Source organism: Cydia strobilella, chromosome 12, assembly GCF_947568885.1.
Source record: "Cydia strobilella chromosome 12, ilCydStro3.1, whole genome shotgun sequence".
Taxonomy (NCBI): domain Eukaryota; kingdom Metazoa; phylum Arthropoda; class Insecta; order Lepidoptera; family Tortricidae; genus Cydia; species Cydia strobilella.
In genome coordinates this window covers 5,430,727-5,450,394 of record NC_086052.1, presented here as the reverse complement: position 1 = coordinate 5,450,394, position 19,668 = coordinate 5,430,727, and the positions used below count along the sequence as shown (strand labels likewise).

Genomic DNA, 19,668 nt, shown 5'->3' with positions numbered 1-19,668 from the left:
AACTGTCTAGCTATCACGGTTCATGAGATACAGCCTGGTGACAGACAGACGGACAGCGGAGTCTTAGTAATAGGGTCCCGTTTTTAGCCTTTGGGTACGGAACCCTAAATAAGATAGTAGGTACATACTTAACTAAAACGGGAGAGTTAGGGAGTTTGAAAACGAAAATGATATGATATCCAAAAAATTACCCGTTTTTAATGCAGTTCATTAAAAATTTAGGTTTCATTTTGTTTAAAAAATAAACGGCGTAAGGTGTACTTGAATTTTCTAAAGAGAGAAACTTGGCTAGATTGATTGTTCGTCTCCGGAAGTCGATATAGGTAGGTACCAAAGATAATGTAACTCCGTATAAGATGAACAAAGTCTAACGAAGGAAAAACGTGCCTCGGAAATCAAGAATAAGTCATTCTCGGACAGATGGTGCCTTTGGCCTATGCTCGGCTAGATAGAGGTGAAAGAACATGGATCAAAATCATATAAAAATAATAAAAATTTATCCATACACATTATTCATTTACCCACTCATTCACATACATCACATACATTCATTCATTTTTACATATACATTTTTTGATATCTTTATACATTTTCATTTTTAGTTTTAATCGTGTGTGGATAGATGGCAGTAAATTTACTGTGACTACAAAATTTACTATAACTTGTATATTTCCCTCTATACAGTCTATACTATACATATATTCTCTTTGTAGGTACCTATTGTATGTTCCATCCACAGATTACTAAGTAGATAGTTCCATCCAAAATGGTCACTCACTGAGTAAGCATAAGCGAGATGGCTGTGCGTGCCCGTAATTGCGAAAAGTCATGTTTTTGAGTAGGTATTAATTTTTTGCAAGTTTTAACAAAAAAAATCCATGATTTCCATCAAAGCAAGTGATAAATTAAAACACGACCGAAGGGAATGTTTTAAATCGACACAGTTTACGAATAATCTATTCGCACGTGTTTTATTTTAACCTGCATGAGTTTGGTATCCAATTCCGTTTAGAAAGTAAGATCTTCGAAATCAGATAATAAATAAATAAATAATATAAATAGAAACCGAACCAACTTGTTATCTCTCAAATCACCAGACGATCTATAAACAAATTAATATGAAATATTTGAGCCATCGAGCAATAAACCTTATCTACATATCATCTTCCTTGGAAACATAAGGACCATTAGGAAATTCTCAAGGTTCTTATGCCGTGACTTTCGGCATATATTATTTACGATTGGATGTGTGCGCCTCAGTGGTGGCTGGTGGCCCCCCTGGCGGCTATATAGGATAAAAATGTGAGCTCCCCAAAGGGCATATTTTTGCCACGTCGAACGCGCTCATCGCTTGAAGATATAAAAGATATTATGCTGAAACTAATGTTCCAAATACAAGTCTTAAGTCAACCTATACAGGGTGGCTATAAAATAAGTGCATTCCCGTTGCCAGGGAGGTTTTGGCATTATACTGAGCAACTTTTACTATTGGACCAACCACGAAATCGAGAAAAAAAATTGACTGTTTCATACATTTTGGCTGGTCCATTTTCTATGGGAGGGTAAATTTTTTTTTCGCGATTTCGTGGTTGATCCCATAGTAAAAGTATAGTATAAAAACCTTCCTGGCAACGGGAATGCCCTTTTTTTTTAGTTACTTAGGCAAGTAGTTTGGGACTATGGGAGTAAAATGGGACAACATACTTAATTATACTCAATATTATTACTTATTAATTAAAACATACGTTCCACTTTTTGTCATTTTATTATAAACAGAAAGGTTTGCAACAAGATGATTATTCTCTATATCACATTCCTCAAGAGTTTGTAAACTTATGCTAAAATTGGTATAGTTCGGTCAGATTTTAATTTGACTACAATCTTCGACTAAGGTATTTTAACTATCGGCCCAATTAGAACAATGCTTATGTCACAGTGACACAATGCCGATCTGTCAGTGTCAAAAGTGACATTTCTTCAACCAAAACGTCACTATTGACACTGACAGATCGGTATCGTATCACTGTGACATCTTATAAACATTGTTCAATTTACATTACACTCTTGAAACGTCAGTCGAGTCCTAAAATAAATTTGATTACGAATTTATAAAAATAGGTGGGTATCGTCAATCGGGGTGAATAGGGATAGCTGGGGTAAATAGGGACAAAAGTTAAATGGTGATTTACCTGACAATTTCTTAAAAATACACAAATTGTATCATACAAAACCTACGATTATTTTCAATCGAATATTACAATCTGTGTGGGTATTTTTTAAGAAATTGTCACCTCGGTTATTTAGGTCGGTCGGGTATTTAGGTTAATCACATTTTAAGTTTTTCCCTATTCACCTCGGTTGACCGTATTATAAGTGTTTCATTTTACTCTAGTCGTAAAAGGATTTTTTTCAATTCAATTTATTTGTATCAGACATAATTAGTCAATAAAGCCAAATAAAAAGTCACGCTGTCAAAATGTCAGCTTCACTAGATGGCGGTTACAAAACGCTCGGTTGATTCATTTTCTTTATATTTGCCAAGACGGTAGTTTGTACCACTGGGTAAGAGTAATATAAGTATTACGGTAATTCGATATTTCTGTACACTGTTACTCCCTTAACGCATAAGTAATAGAAATGAAGACAGTAGATTTTAATGCGTTATGAAAACATCATTTTGTGAAGCTACATTTTAGTGGCACGAATTTTCTTTGACACCCTTGTAAGACTCGTTCCCTTTGGGTATCAAAGTTTGCTCAAAAATTTAACTAGACGCAATTAATCACTAAGGTACCTACTCCACAGTTTTCAAACCGAAATATCTCTTAAACCGAAATAAATGTCATACACGAAGGAAACAATGACCAAAGCCTGCAGTAGAGCTGAAATCGAACCAGCATCCCCCGTTTACCGGACAGGTGCCTGAACCACTTGGCTATCCGGTCACGATAGGTCGTATATAACATTTATTTCGGTTTATAGTTTAAATAGTAGTGTGTCTACTTGAAAAAACACAAATTAAAATATTTCCATAGAAAGTAATTTAATTTGTTCTTAAAGCGAAATGTCTATTATTCTAACTTGCTTAGTAAAAGTGTAAACATATTGGGACATTAATATTTACAACGTTTTCGGTTTCCAAAACTTTGGCGTTGAGGCTTTGTGATGCAACCTTATAAAAAGACACGATACCCCATTGGTTGGTTGCAGAATTCTCAAATGACGTCACAATACCCGAAATTTTTGGGTAACATTTTTATTAATCCGCCTATGGCAATGCCAAAAGCAAAAAGGGTTATGATTTTAGCAGTCCATTTAACAGTAATTTAGAACCACGATTCTAATGAAACAGTGTCGGATTGCCATAGGATATTAAAGTTTCATAAAATAACATGATATAGGACTAATGTTTCTTACAAAACAGAATATACAATACCTACCATGGTAAAATCAAATCAAACTCTGACCAAAACTCATGCACCTCAGTCACTCGAATGCTACATGGTCAGTTTGTCAATAACAAATAGAAGACTACAGAGATCCCGCAAGGTGATTAGGATTTTACAAAATTAAACCTTAGTTCTATCAGGCATTAGATACTTATTCGGTTACAATGAAAAAACATAAATATTTTCATGGACAAGTGTAAGATTTCATCGCGACACATGGAAAACCAGATTGATAGAAACATGATGGTATCTATTAATAGATACGTCTCGCAATGTTGGAGTCATAGACATGCGAATTTCGAGTTTAGAAGTTCGCGGTGAGCCCTCGCCAGCAAAGCGTTGTTGTACCTATTAACAATTGAAAGTCGTTATTATATTGTCAGTCCTAACGTTTATCCTTGCGAGATCTCGACAAATTATACTAAGAGGTTGTATAAGATACCTACTGTGTTCGAGGTGGTGAAATAACCAGAATTATACACAGTGGTTCTTCGCATTGACACATACCGACCACAAGCACCATCCAAACTTAACACGTTAAAATAATATGCTAAAAATATATACAATTAGCAAGTACCTTATCCTAAAAAATATACTATAATGTATAATGTAGAAAAATGGGATATAAAAAGTTTAAAATTTTGACAATTATTCTATCAATTAATTGTATGCACACATGTTTAATAAATATATAATAATTAATAAAATTGTTGTGTAATGAATCGTTTTCATTCAAATGTGGTGGGCATGATGGTTAAAAAAATAGAAAAGATTTTTAATAGAAAATCTTCGATTAAAAGGTGGACTGGAGAAAATACAAGTGAGGTACCTATATTCCCGACTACTTCAAAATATCGGCTCATTACGAAAATCACTCATAACTCCATCATATTAGTGTCTATTTTGGATTTACCCGACATTCTGAACTTTTCGGAATTACCGAATATCATCGCCCACACTGTTAACCTTACATCGGTGGACCTTATTACAAAAGGAATAACGTCCACCAATGGACAGTTAAGAGTGTTGCTGTTTGTACTCTACACCTTACTGATTTTTAGTAGTTTTTGATTACATTGCTACAAAAATCTCTACTTGGCATTTATCCCAGTTGCGACAGGCGTCAAATACTTTGGAGCCCAGGATTCGGTTTCCAAATTTTTCTCCTTCACATAACACGGCCTTCACTATCGTCTTTTGCAAGGCCTAAGTCGTTCTCACCCACTGCCCGCCGCGGGTGGCGGGTGAGAACCACCGAGGCCTAAGACCTTATCAAGACCGCACATCTCATCATTCGCAATGTTTAAAAACGTGTTCCAATATAATAAGCAAAGAGTCACTGATTGTAGAAGTAGTGTAAAGTCAAAGAAATTCGTGCCTCTAGTTTGCCAGCCAAACTAGATTGCGTTATACGGCGCTGTTTTCGGGCATGTAAATTGTCAACTTTTGACAGCCAACCTGCGCAAGCACAACTTATTCTTAGACTTTATACGTCTTCTATTCTTAATAACTCTTTGGTAATAAGACATAAAACTAAAATACATATTTACTAAATGACATTAACTCATTTTAGAGCATTTTTGCAACCATATATTATTTGTGTAAACACTACCTTATAATAGATGCATTCATTATTATAAATGAGTCAGTTGTTTTGAAAATTATGACATAATTCTTTGTAGATAACATGTTTACAGAGATCAAATAAACGAGAACCAGTAGCAATATTGTCAACTTGAATAAAAAACAAGTAAATAATGATTCATTGCATTGTATTTTAAGTATGTCTTTAGTGAGCTCTTAGGTCTTATGGGATGTATATGGCCACTGTTATTAACCATAAACAATAATTAGAGCCAAATTTTGGAGTTTGGAGTATCGCTCGCAGACGTATCTGCTTGTTAAAAAATAATTAGAGCCTCTAGACATTCATTTGAATTATGAGTGAACCATGACACAGAGATCATATTGTTGTTTGGAGACTAGCAAACCTCATTATTTATTTGTCTGTTAAAAAAATATTTACACCAAAGTGGACTCATCAATTCAAGCTAAATCATCAAATTGAGCTAAAACATATTTGAATACTCTGAAAACTTGCACATACAATCATTCAATATGTTGACAGGTTCACTGGGGGCAAATGCAAATATGGGACAAATGCAACAACCTAAAAATACAAGCTAAGTGGTTTAGGCACTTGTACCCATGGCACACTTTGTTCTGTAAAATAGATAAAGTTCACCTATTGTGAAAGTATATTAAATTATACCATCTACTTGTATTTCAAGATAGCCTTACAAGTCTTACAACGATGCTAAGTTGACTTTGTTGGCACCCATGCCATACTTCATCTAAAACTTAGTGGGTGACTGGTGGTCGTCACATTAGGTGCTTCACCGGAGCGGCGTGTGACCGAAACAGTTCTATACACATAATATATATAGTCCTCACACACAGGAGTGACTTGTGGTTCCGCGTCAGAGTGGTAACCACATGGAGACTCTAGTAGCATTTGCTCTATTTGCAATTACCTCTATTGATCCCACTAGATTGGCATCTAGCTCTCACTTACATATTACAATAAATATTATTGTTCCCTTTAGTGAGCTCAATGATCATCCACAATTCATAATTTATGTTCAGGAACAAATGTAGTATAAGTAACAATTATGTTATGCATTAAGGTGTCAAGAGAAATATGTTTGTGATCAATTATACTAATCTAAAAGCAAGTATTCTAGCTTTTAGTTATTAATTAATACGACATTTCTTCCAACTACTGTAAATTTATAAAAAAAAATGACTCATTGTCAAAGTTCCAAGAATTTCAAAGATTCTAAATTATTTGCTTAAAACATAATCACGAAAAAAAAAATTGGCTGTTTCATACATTTTGGCTGGTCCATTTTCTATTAATTTTTTTTAAGATTTTGTGGTTGGTCCGATAGTAAAAGTCGCTCAGTATAATCCCAGAACATCCCTGGTAACCGGAATGCACTTATTTTTAGCCACCCTGTATATAAGTCAATGAAAGTGACAAGTTACAAGTTGTTTGAAAAATATGACACCATGTAGCCCCAACTGTTCCATAATAACTGCTAGAAGAGCCACTTGTTTTGTAGCATTGATAATAGAGGGAAAAATCATGTTTACATAAAGGATATATTCATGTTTGGCCTACAAACTTTTGATTGAATTGAGCTTCATTTCACACAGGCAAAATGCCTGCCATTGCCATGTCAACAATGATAACAGTAAACTGGTCAGGATTTTATTGACATATCATTGTATAACAGTAGTAAGGTCAGTTATCAAAAAACCCTGTATAGTTTACTGTGTTTATGTACATATTCATTAGTTCTAATGATACATCCAAACAAACTTAGCATGTTATGAAGTTTTAAGACCAATCAAGGATTTTTTTGATAACTAGAATACCAATGCACTTGTTTCACCTGTTGAGCTTATGTGGTCACATAAAACACTTTTTAGAACCAAAGAAACAATGTTAACACAATTTAGGAATTGTGGAGATCATACTATAATCAGAGCCAATATTGCAACATTGTCTTTCTTGGGTAGTTTGTGGATGGAATTAATTACAAATTAGTGTATGACTGTCATGGGCTGGTGCTACCTTCGCTGGAAGCCTTTGGTACCGTCAGGGCCCCGAGGTGTCCGTACAACAAGCACCCCCGGAGGTGGCGGGGATGGGAACACCCCTGACACAGTAGCTCCAGGTGGTAACCTCACTAGCACCTTACGCTCCTTCCCTTTGGCATTATCATTGTGACAATTTTTCACTTTGTTCCCATTCTGACTGTCACTAATGCTATTCGCTTGTAATTTATCTTGCAAGCAGCTCAAACTGAAACAAATCATAATAACTTGAGATATAAATTCTACTGATTATGTAAACAATGGACAGCTGACTAAACGGGTAGGCTCGTTGTGTCGCTTACTTGTCGTCGATGACGTCTTCGGGGCTCCGTGCTTCGCCCAGTATCCTTAATCTTGCTTCCTCGTACTCCTTCTGTCTTTGTTGGAGGGTTTTAACAGGGCGCGCGTTCCGTTCGCCGTTCAGCTGTCCGCTCGCGAGCGTCGCCGGCCGCTTCAGAATGCGAATAGCTGGCTCCGGCATAACGCACTGAGACCCAATACAGGCGCTGTCTTCCACAATTACGTTCGTAACCTTGCAACCTTTCAGCGGAGTTTTCACTGGCGGGGACGCACTTGACATCAGCTTGATCTTCGTGTCTAACTGAAACAGATTAACTTGTGTGTGAAGGAATATAAGGCGGCCGGCTTCGACGTCAGAAATGTCTCAAAGAGCGACAAATACACTTACGCCAATTTCGTCCATATCCTCCCAACTTTCACATACGTCAACTTCATCTTGGGCCGCCATGTTGACTGACTGATTAAGATTGTTGCCATACTTCAATAACAATACCGGAATGTGGTCTATGGTCATGTAAAGACTTCTACAGACGGTGCAACTAATGGCATGCGATTAGATAATTGCCGGCTAGAAAGTAGTAGCAACAAGTAGGAGCAACGAATCAATCGATTGATGAAAATTAAATGCAAATTGCATGCGATCGATGACGTTTGTAGAGGCCATAAAGGCCAGAAAGGCGATACGCTCATACGCTACGCTGACCTGTATATTATTCTTACTGTTCTTTGTTAATCTTCATCTATTTCACCCATACAACGCGACAACAAATTACGAGGTGGTCCCGTGCCGTGTTGTTGTGACAGTTTAGTGAACTTGATAGTGATTAAGTATACGGCCAGTTATCGGCCAGTGTTGACTAGCTGGCTGACTGGGATGATATCTTTCGCGCCTACATTTTTTTAAATTTGCCGCCTTTTCCTATTGACAACATTGACGCCAATTTCTTTTCTGATCAAATCGGTAACTTCACTTCACTCTTTTTGTCTATGACTGCCGCGCAGTTAAAGACTTAAGACGGGAACAATTTTTCGCGAGTCTGATTTAATTGTCCGATCAAATCAGGTGGTGCGGACGCAAACGCCAAACAATTCTGTCAAAAAACGAGTATCGAGCTTCATACGGCTGACATGACATGAGGGTAGAATTATACTAATCTTTGGGGTAGATCATAAAAAATCTGATCGAAAGATAGCGTTAATCTGTGTAATAGGAACAGGGCTACCTAGACGGTCGCTGACAAGCCTTCAGACCGTCTGACCTTGGTCTGACTTTAGTAATGTTTGTATGAAATTTTGTTGGAAACCTGTCTACACGGTCCGTCCAGACCAAGGCCACGCGGTCCGAGGGGCTTGTCGGCGACCGTCTAGCAAGCGCTTTACTTTACATGTGGTTTTGACATTTCGTGTCGTGGAGAAAGCGTGATTTGATGGTGTTTAAATTTAGTATTTTGTGGCAAATAATGGATTATTACGAGAACTAATGTGAGTTATATACAAATGTAACATGATTTATTTAATTATATCAAACCTTTTTAGTTACATTTGACAATCATGTGTAGGTTATTTTTGGTTATAACACCGAATTACGATTTCTGTATAATTTTCCGTGTTTCTCTGTTTACAGAGACTGAAGATGGCTTTCAAAACCGCGTTTACGGCGGCTCTAAAGGGTCTTACGTCGGTGGGTCCTAACGGCGTCCAGTTTTTGCTGTTTAGCGACGATGATGTTCGCAAACTTAGTGTGGCGAGAATTACTAATACCCAGTCATTCGACTCAATGGGTAACGCCACCAAAGGGGGCCTTTATGACCCTGCGCTAGGACCTGTCAGGGACAGAAACGAGCTATGTGCTACATGCACCAATCCTCTTCTTCACTGCTCAGGTCATTTTGGACACATAGAACTACCTCTGGTTGTAGTCAATCCCTTGTTCATTAAAAATATCTACACGCTGTTCCGCATCAGCTGTTTAAAATGTTGCAAAATACAAATGGACGACAAAATGAAAACTCTGTTGACACTTCAATTGCAATTACTGGATGCTGGACATGTGACTGCAGCTCTAGACTTGGAAATTTTCTACAACAATGATACATTGTCAATGAAAAATAATGACGGTACCCCCAAAGTTCTCAGGAAATATCAAAAAATGTTAAAGAGTAAAGATCCGGTGACTGAAACTTTTCATAACAAAAGCTCTGATAGACTGAGGGCAAAAATTGTTAACAATGTATTCAAATCCATTAACACATCAAAGAGGTGCTTGTATTGCGCAGCCAAGATACTAAAAGTAACAACATCTGAGAACAGAATAATGCACACTATCATTAGCAATGACAAGGAAACAAAAGGAATCAAAATATTAATGCCTGATGAAATAAAACGTTACTGCACTTCCATAGCACAAAATGATGAGGCCATTTTGAAAGAATGCATTCCAATTTTAAAGTACTCAAAAACAGAACCGGCCACAGACATCTTTTTCATGGAAATAGTTCCGGTTTTACCACCATCTCTGCGACCATGCAATGTTTTGAAAGGTGAACTGGTTGAACATCCCCAGAACAATATCTACAAAGCAATCATGACAATGGCGTACAATGCTCGTGCAGTTTTACAAGTACTCGCTTCACCTAATCAGAAAACAGTGGACAACTTGGAACAAGGACCAAGGCAGGCCTATGAAAGTGTTTATGGTGCAAGTGCTGCTGAAAAACTGCACACAGTGTGGCAGGACTTGCAAAAACATGTGAATTACATTCTAAATTGTGAAGGTCAAGGTTTAAGTAGTTTAGGTCTCAAACAAGTACTTGAAAGGAAAACTGGAGTCATTAGAATGCATATGATGGGTAAAAGAGTTAACTTTGCGGCGCGTTCAGTCATCACTCCGGACCCTAATGTGGACATCGATGAAATTGGTGTTCCAGATGTATTTGCTACAAAACTGACATATCCAGTGCCTGTGACAGAGTGGAATGTGGAGGAGTTGAGGAAAATGGTGATTAATGGGCCCAATAAACATCCTGGCGCAGAGAAACTTGAAATTGAAAACGGAAGGATGATTCTTATTCCACCAGATTCCATTCAAAAGAGAAAAAGTTTAGCAAAAAGACTGTTGACTCCTGATGAGTATAAGAAGTCTAGCCTGAAGATTGTACATAGACACTTAGTTAATGGAGATGTATTGATATTGAACCGGCAGCCAACACTCCACAAGCCTAGTATGATGGCTCACCGGGCAAGGATCCTGAAAGGAGAGAAGACCCTCAGATTGCATTATGCCAACTGCAAATCCTACAATGCTGATTTTGATGGTGATGAAATGAATGCACATTTTCCACAGAAGGAAATAGCCAGAAGTGAAGGTTACCATGTTATGTCAGTAAGAAAACAATATCTGGTACCAAAAGATGGCACCCCACTTAGTGGGCTGATTCAGGATCATGTTATAGCCGGAGTGAAAATGTCACTCAGGGGCACATTTTTTACAAAATCAGACTACCAGCAACTGGTCTTCCAAGCCTTGACCAATCATAGAGGAGAGATTAAACTGCTGCCTCCCACTATACTAAAACCAATGGTACTCTGGTCTGGCAAGCAAATCTTATCCACAATCATTATAAACAGTGTCCCCAAAGGTAAATCATACCTTTCCTTGACTAGCCATGCTAAAATTAGCGTGAAAGCATGGCAGAAAACGCCTCCACGACCTTGGAAAGCTGGTGGGTCTAAATTAGAAGGAAATAACATGACAGAGGCAGAGGTGGTCATACAAAAAGGTGAACTGTTGTCAGGTGTTTTGGATAAAACTCACTATGGAGCCACACCTTACGGTCTCGTACATTGTATGTATGAGCTGTATGGAGGAGACAGTTCCAGTGCCGTGCTAAGTTCGTTCTCGAAGATGTTTAGCTTCTACCTACAATGGATTGGCTTCACACTTGGCGTAAAAGACATTTTAGTTGTGGAGGAAGCTAATAAAAAACGAGACGACTACATCAGCTTGGTGAGAACGACTGGAAAAATTGCCGCGGCTAAAGCTACCGAACTACCCGTAGATGTCGACGAAACCACACTGAAAGACACCATTGAAGAGATGATGCAGAAAGACCCGAAATTCAGAGCTAATTTAGACAGGCAGTATAAAAATATGCTTGATACTCACACAAACAGCATTAATACTGCTTGCTTGTCAGAAGGACTGCTGGAAAAGTTCCCATATAACAACCTCCAGTTGATGGTGCAGTCTGGTGCAAAAGGTTCCACTGTCAACACTATGCAAATCTCGTGCCTGCTCGGCCAGATCGAGTTGGAAGGCAAACGTCCACCCCTCATGATATCTGGACGGTCCCTTCCGAGCTTCCCACCTTACGACGTTTCACCTAGAGCTGGTGGGTTCATAGATGGTCGCTTTATGACAGGAATTCAGCCACAGGAGTTCTTCTTCCATTGCATGGCTGGTCGTGAAGGTCTTATTGATACAGCCGTTAAAACCAGTAGATCCGGTTACTTGCAACGGTGCTTGATCAAGCATCTTGAAGGATTAAGCGTGGCTTACGATCACACAGTCAGGGATTCCGACAGCAGCGTCGTGCAGTTTGCTTACGGTGAAGATGGGCTTGATGTTCTGAAATGCCAATTTCTGAAAGAAAAACAATTTGAATTCCTGGACGTGAACGCCGATGCTGTTGTCAGCAAATCTGTCATCAAAACACTGAAAGAAGACGCGGACCCCAAAAGCATTACAAAAGCGCAAAAGTCATTAAAGAAATGGAAGAAAAAACATGGCGATCCCTTTGCGAAGGTACGAATGAGTCCATTTGCACAGTTTTCGAAGGTGGCCAGAAACAACATAGACTTGGACGAGAAACCGACTAATGAAACAAGAGACCCCTATTATTGGGAACTAGAAAAAATGTGGCGTTCGCTTGATGAGGAAGAAAGACAGCAATACGGTAGAAAATCATGTCCCGACCCGATCCCTAGCAAAATATCGCCAGAATGGAAATTTGGAGTGATAAATGAGCAGTTAGACGGGATTATACAGAGTTATTTGAAAAATCGGAAGGAAAGCGCATACACAAAACTGACTGACAAAGATAAATTTTCAGAAGTGATCAACGCTAAATACTTGGAATCCATGGCAGACCCTGGCGAGCCCGTCGGTCTCTTGGCAGCTCAGTCGATCGGAGAGCCGTCCACGCAGATGACACTGAACACCTTCCATTTCGCCGGCCGTGGTGACATGAACGTCACCCTCGGTATCCCACGTCTCAGAGAAATCCTGATGACGGCGTCAGCTAAACTTAAAACACCAAACATGGATATACCGTTCAAAGATCTTCCGAATTTAAACAAGAAAGCTGAAAAGTTAAGACAGAAACTGAACAGAGTGACCGTAGCTGACGTGTTAGAGAAGATTGACGTGGAATGCGAAATAGTCACGGAACCGAATCGACAGTTGAAGACGACGTTGAAATTCTGGTTCCTGCCGAAATCCCAATACAAGACTCAATACGCGGTTAAACCGAAGCAAATTATACATCATATGTCGAGGAAGTTCTTCGCGGAGATGTTTGCAGCGGTGCGGAAGCAGGCGAAGACTTCGAGTGGAGTTGTGTGGTCGGCGCAGAAGGAGAAGAAGCGGCGGGACGAGGAGGACGAGGAAGGTGTCGAGGAAGAGGCGACGGCCGCGAAGGAGCCCGCAGCTGACCCTGATGACGATAGCTCGGACGACGAACCAAACAACGATGACGACGACGCTACCCAGGTAGATAAGCAGTTCCTTTTGTTTATACATTAAGATCCGGTTTTTAGGGTTTCGTAGTCAACCTTATATTATAGTTATAGTTTCGCCAAGTCCGTCTGTCCCTCCGTCTGTCTGTCTGTCCGAGGACTCCGAGGCTTTGCTCCGTGATCGTGTGCTAGAAAGCTGCAATTTGGCATGCATATATAAATCAATAAATCCAACAGTCGTACAATAAAAATAAAAATAAAATTATGTGTAGGGTACCCCCCTACACGTAAAGTGGGGGTGGATTTTATTTTTCGCTTGAACCCTACAGTGTGGGGTATCGTTGGATAGGTCTTTCAAAACGAATACGGATCTTCAACAATATTTTTTTGATGAATTAAATATTTTCGGAAATAATCGATCCAAAAGAAAAAAAAACTGTCCCCCTCTAACTTTTGACTTATGGGTCCAAAAATATGAAAAAAAAAAGGAAAAATAGAGCTTAATGGTACGTTTTTTTACTATGAAGGGGAGACTTTTTGCGACAAAGACAAAATAAAAACAAATAAATAAATTAATATGATATTAATTAATATATTATTTTAATGTAAAGACATTAAATGAAAACTATAGCGAACGTGATCAGTTTAGCCGTTTTTGAGTTATCGCAAAAGTCTCCCCTTTATAGTAAAAAGACGTACCATTAAAGATTTATTTTCTGACGGATGTAACGCTCAGTATTCTATAGTCTATGTAGATAGTTTCCGCTATTCAAAAATAGTCAGGCCTCAAACGCACGAGCGCTTTTTCGACGCACGTTAAAAAAGCGTTCGAATGACACAAATGCGAATTTATTCACACGCTTTATATCAAGAGTTGTTGGATTTTCGATTTTGAGCGTTGGCCGTTAAATTGAATTTAGCGTGCGGACGGATTCAACTCGTGTGTGTGGCCTCTTAATGTCATATCATAGAGTAAGGGTCGGTTGCACCAAACCGTCTGTCACCGTTTTACCGTTCGCTAAATTTTATTGTATAGAAAGTTTCATAGTTCTCTGTTGCTTGACGTTAATCAGTCTGTTAATTGTGGTTGGTGCAACTGGCCCTAACTTATATATACTAAGATAGAGTATAATAAAATATACAGTCAGCGTTGACGGCACTACGCCATCTAGCAGAAAGTGACAAACTAACTGGCACTAGGGTAATATTTTAGGGATTTTTTATTATTTTCATGGTTGATTAGGTATTGGTTAATTTACACCAAATTAGAGTTTCATTCAGCATTTTTAGGGTTCCGTACCTCAAAAGGAAAAAACGGAACCCTTATAGGATCACTCGTGCGTCTGTCTGTCCGTCTGTCACAGCCTATTTTCTCTGAAACTACTGGATCAATTAAGTTGAAATTTGGTATACATATGTAAGTTTGTGACCCACAGACGGACATGTAACGTAAACTTTTTTTATATATATTAACGGAGGTTTTCCAATGTCTTGAAACCTTGACCAACAGAAGAAAAAATTACAAGTGATTAAGAGCATACATTTGTCTTCGTACCTGTCTAGCAGTTATTGTAAATAGCACAGCAGTTGTTTTATAAAAAATTTTTGGCCCTTGCTTGTGCAAATGATTAATCATAATCGAAATACTACATTATTAACGAAAACGTTAATATTACAGGTGAAGAAACGTAACAAGAGAGCAGAAGAACAAGAATACGAGGATCCAGAATCAGGAGAAGAAGAAAAGTCTGACGACGAAGATCTGGATGATGACCCGTCCAAAGACAATGAAGATGCGGACAAAGGAAACGGTGACGAAGTGTCAGCCGCCGACAAAACACTAATGAACGAGGTTGTAGGCAAGATCGACAGTGCTACCAACTACTGTTTCGACACCAAAAACCACCAATGGTGTGAATTAACCGTACTCTTCCCTATATCATTCTTAAAAGTTGATCTTTCACAAGCCCTCAGAGACGCCGCTGCAAAATCAGTCGTACATGAAGTAAAAAATATCAAGCGTGCGATCACCAACAGGGAAAAGAATATTCTGTACCTCAAGACGGAGGGTATAAACATTGTTGAAATGTTCAAATATGACGATTTGCTGCACGTTGACAAGCTGTACAGCAATGACGTTCATGCTATAGCCCGAACTTACGGCATCGAGGCAGCTAACAAAGTGATCATAAAGGAAATTCAGAATGTGTTCAATGTTTATGGAATCACGGTAGATCCCAGGCATTTGACGCTGGTAGCCGATTACATGACTTACAATGGGGTTTTCGAACCGATGAGTCGAAAAGGAATGGAATCTTCGACTTCTCCTTTGCAGCAGATGTCTTTCGAGTCTTCACTGATATTCCTAAAGGAGGCCGTGTTGAACGCTAAGGTGGATGACATTCATTCGGCGTCAAGTTGCGTGATGTTAGGGCAGCCTTGCAGAGTGGGGACAGGCGCATTTGACGTACGGCCGCTCATACCGCAGACAAATAGTAAGAAAAAGTTTGATGATATTGAGGAGGAATAGGTTTAATTTTTGTGTACTGCCATAGTTAAGCCGCTCTATTGATAAAATATGAACATGTACAAAACTCATTTTGCAATTTATTGTAAGTAAAAAGCTTGGCTGTGAAGGTTAACAGTCAAATAGATGATAAAAGCAACTTTTCTGACAAGATGGTGTAACGATAAGAATATTTCCTTTTTTTTATATTAATATAATAATACTTTTATAATTGCAATAAATTCCAAAATATTTATAATGTGTAAGTTATTTCATCCCAATTTTCTTCTATCTGCTTACAATAAAATTACTGTCATAGCAATTTTAACAAATTTGCCATAGTCTGCTTTCCATAGTGAATCGGCCCTTACATTAAATGGACTGGATTTTTTTTTAATACCATGTATGTATTGAGTTATTATTACTATAGAGAAGCCATAGGTACTAAACAATGAAATTGTCGCAATCGCAACCTACACCACGCGACCAAAACGTCTAAGCGCCGTAAAATTCATGGCGCTTAGAGTTTGTTCGGGAAGAGTTTTGGAATGTATTGGGCCCCATACATTCCACGACTCTGAGCCACACAGACTACGCGTTTAGGTCGCGAGATTCACGCTCCGCTTCTATGATTTGTTGTCAAAACAACAGCAACTCATGGCGCAAAATACTGGCCGTTAGGCCGATTCACTGTGGAAAGCCAACTGATCTTTTCCGAAATGTTTCAAATTTCAAGTCAGTGCGATAAGAGATAGTTTAAAAATAAAACTACTTTTCAATTTATACATTTTAATGTATAATAATTTATTTGAATAAAGAACTGTTTTAAAAAATGTGGAATTTATAAGGCATTTGTTTCTTTATGATTTCAAAATTGGAATACAAACAATATGGTCCTAATCGAAGGCACAAGCACTTGTCTCTGACAAGATCACAGAATACTATAATCTGGCCAACCATTTCCGATACTACAGAAAGGTGTGAATTTCAAAAAGTTTACAGTACCTAACCCTTTGCCAGACTATTAATTTTAAAATAGTTTACAAGCTTTCATACTTATTTTAATATACACTCGCCATTTGGTCACAGAATAAATAATAGTACTACCGTGCAGAAAGGACACTTCCTACAAAACCGAATTTTGACAGCCGATTCAGGGACACAATCATGCTGTCCCTTTCTAATGTATGGCAACCTTTCGACTATTTAGGGTTGTCAAAATTCAAGTCATTATCTGAGGTCGTGCATTCAAAGAGACGTCGCATTGTGTCAACCCGAATAATTGCTCGGAGCAATGCTGAGCCGAACGGAGCCGAGAAAGCCCGAAAGGAGGAGTGTCCCCCCACTGATTTGTGGATTTGGAGTTACATTTTTAAGGTGCCGTGAGTTCAGGCCCTTCTCCGCTGAGCACTGAGCGGACGGCCTTGCGTACCCCAGGTCGCGGATATCAATGTTATTGAATAGTTCTTTTTAACAAAAAAAGTATTCGATGAGTTCGGTAAAACTTAACATTTACCTACGCATTTTTAGAAGCAATTTTCAGTTTAGTTGAATTAACATTCATTTCATTAACGGTTGGAATTGATGAAGTTTAGAGACAAGCCTCAAGATTGCTATTCATATTTTTTGGCAATCGTTATTATGATCTAAAGCAAGCACTACGATTTTTCAAAAACTAATGGCTGAACGCACTGCACCTTAAACTCTAGTTTCTTTTTGTTACCTAATGGCCAGTATTTTTTTACTAAGTTACATCTTAAAATATAAAATACAATCACAATAGCTCTGGGCGTATAGCGTCAAATGACGTCACAATAAAATACTAAACTAATGCCGTAATATATGACATTTACTTATTGATAAACATAACGACTTATCTAATGCAACAACATTCGCCTCCAACGAACAGTGAAATTAAAAAATACACTTTCAACACGTTTGGCACACGAATTAGTAATTAAAAATGTATGCCCATTTTGCCAAACGATAAACAAATGTTACGGTGATTATATTATATGATGTGAATTCAAAATCCGATATGATAAAACAAGTAATGGCACCTTTACACATTTTACAATCATGGTATGTATAAATAATAATCATTTCTCAATAAGTATTCAATTTTACTAGAGAGTATTACCCACAGAGTTGCAACAGAATGCAAAAGAGTTAAGACTAAGCTAAGTTGGCAGCGATTTTGATAGCCCAGGCTGTGCAAGTGTTATTTAAACGTCATAATTTCATAGAAGTTTGACGTTTAAAATAACACTTGCACAGTCTGGGCTATCAAAATCGTTACCAAAAACTTAGCTTGGCCTAACTAAAAATCGTGCCGCCATGATATAGGTAGGTATTAATATTAAATTTCATGAGAGATTCCAGTTTCCACTGATCATTGCTAGATGGCGCCATCTAGTGAAACGGCTGTTTTCACTTGTTTTTTAAAGGTTTAGGTTACGTTGATATAATAAGTTAATAACTCTGTAGCGAAATAGGACTATTCTGCGGTAGGTACCTAGTAAAAACTTTTTGAGAAATTGCCTTTAATTTTAATGCGAGGGTATTATACATATAGGTACTTACTACGTCACTGGAACGGACGGTAACGAATTCAATATATTGTACAACTGATCTTAATTATTACTACAATTGATTGATAATCGTACGTATTGCAAATAACTTTGATTTATATTAGGAACTGCGTTTCTTCTCGACGTTATACATTTAGTTTCAGAACTGCGGAAAATCAATACGTCATGTAAAATGCCATAAAATCATTATTTTACGTATCCGATTCAATGCCTTGTAGTAATATAACAGCAATTACATTAAAAATACAAAATCAAGTCACTATTTGCATTTAATATAGGTACTTACATGTATTTTGAATGAAATCTCATGTAGACCAGCAAATTGGACCCATATTCACCTTTCACTCGTCTCTTATATCCTTCAAGCTTTTAATAACTATTAACAATACTAGGTTACGTAATAATAAATAAATAGCGTTTTCCTTTTTTCGTTCACCCGATATAAGTTCTCGGGATATTTGAAAAACAACAATGTTCATAGCTTTTGAGCTTGAAAACATTGCAAAATATTCAAATTCCTGTTAGTTAATATCACAGCCTAGTTAATGTGCATCTCTTTAAGTATTTTGTTCTTAAAAATACAATGAGAGACGTGTACGTACTTTATAATACATACCTATTTATTTACAGTTTATCGTTACACGATTAATTAGTTTAATTCTATGGTTTAATTAATGTAACGTACTATAGCAACGGATTAAATGCATAAAATAGTTTACAAGGATGGTAAAATAAATTTATATTTCTTTCAGATAGTAAAAAAAAGTAATTAAAAAAAACTCATATCGGGTAGAACTTGAACACAACCCTAAAATCCGCGGGAAACAATCAAATCTTACTACACCTAATTTTTAAAATTTAATGTCATTCACTAAACTTACGGTCCGAATTGCAATAAAGTTGCTTTCTTTTTATTTATTATAACATTTGAAAGTACAAATACGAACAGTTTTAAACTGTCCACTTGTTTTTTTCAGCTGGCAACTAACGCAATCCGCCATTTTGAACTCTCACTGCGCCGTCTCAGCTTCACTACTGTCTTTCGCCATTTTCTTATCTATCTTGGCTTGTTTCTTGTCGGCCGCCTTCTGGGCCAGGGCCGCGTCCTCGGCAGGGTTGTCCCACTCTTGTCTTCGGCCGGAGCCGAACACGTTGTAGAAGGTAGCCGCGAATATGTAGATACCCCCGGCGATGTAGAATACTTTGCGCCATTGAGCTTGCGATGGCTGAAAGAGAATAATATTTTATTAGACTGAGAGTAAAGAGATATTGATTGTAAAAGATATTTAAGTCTAAGAATGAAATCGTGCCCTCGAGTTTGACAACTGAAGTAGATGGCGCTGTACGGCGCTATATGTTTTGTAGTAACTGAATTGTCAAACGTCTACATTTTTTATCTTGTGTACATCTTTAGTTTAGTCAT

General features: G+C 37.9%; 3 protein-coding genes across 6 annotated transcripts in view; 1 reads left to right on the top strand and 2 right to left on the bottom strand.

Annotated features, from left to right (window-relative positions):
- Nucleotides 1-1,745: 1,745 nt before the first annotated feature.
- LOC134745967 (SUZ domain-containing protein 1) lies at nucleotides 1,746-7,863 on the bottom strand. The gene is made up of 3 exons (XM_063680114.1): nucleotides 7,801-7,863; nucleotides 7,415-7,713; nucleotides 1,746-7,320 (listed from the first exon to the last, which is right to left on the bottom strand). Exons 1-3 carry the CDS (start codon nucleotides 7,858-7,860, stop codon nucleotides 7,086-7,088), a joined length of 594 nt encoding a protein of 197 aa, XP_063536184.1. The 5' UTR covers nucleotides 7,861-7,863; the 3' UTR covers nucleotides 1,746-7,085.
- Nucleotides 7,864-8,766: 903 nt separating this feature from the next.
- Nucleotides 8,767-15,923, top strand: LOC134745975 (DNA-directed RNA polymerase I subunit RPA1). Its single transcript, XM_063680130.1, has 3 exons — nucleotides 8,767-8,894; nucleotides 9,037-13,182; nucleotides 14,827-15,923. The coding sequence occupies exons 2-3, from the start codon at nucleotides 9,046-9,048 to the stop codon at nucleotides 15,676-15,678; spliced, it is 4,989 nt and encodes a 1,662-aa protein (XP_063536200.1). The 5' UTR covers nucleotides 8,767-8,894; nucleotides 9,037-9,045; the 3' UTR covers nucleotides 15,679-15,923.
- A 1,566-nt stretch (nucleotides 15,924-17,489) lies between these two features.
- LOC134745980 (putative inorganic phosphate cotransporter) overlaps nucleotides 17,490-19,668 on the bottom strand; it is a 77,258-nt gene continuing 75,079 nt past the window's right edge. For all 4 annotated transcript variants that reach the window (XM_063680137.1, XM_063680138.1, XM_063680141.1 and 1 more), the window contains one exon: nucleotides 17,490-19,471. In XM_063680137.1, coding sequence (XP_063536207.1) covers nucleotides 19,256-19,471 — 216 coding nt within the window. In that variant the 3' untranslated portion in view covers nucleotides 17,490-19,255. The remainder of the gene's footprint in view (nucleotides 19,472-19,668) is intronic.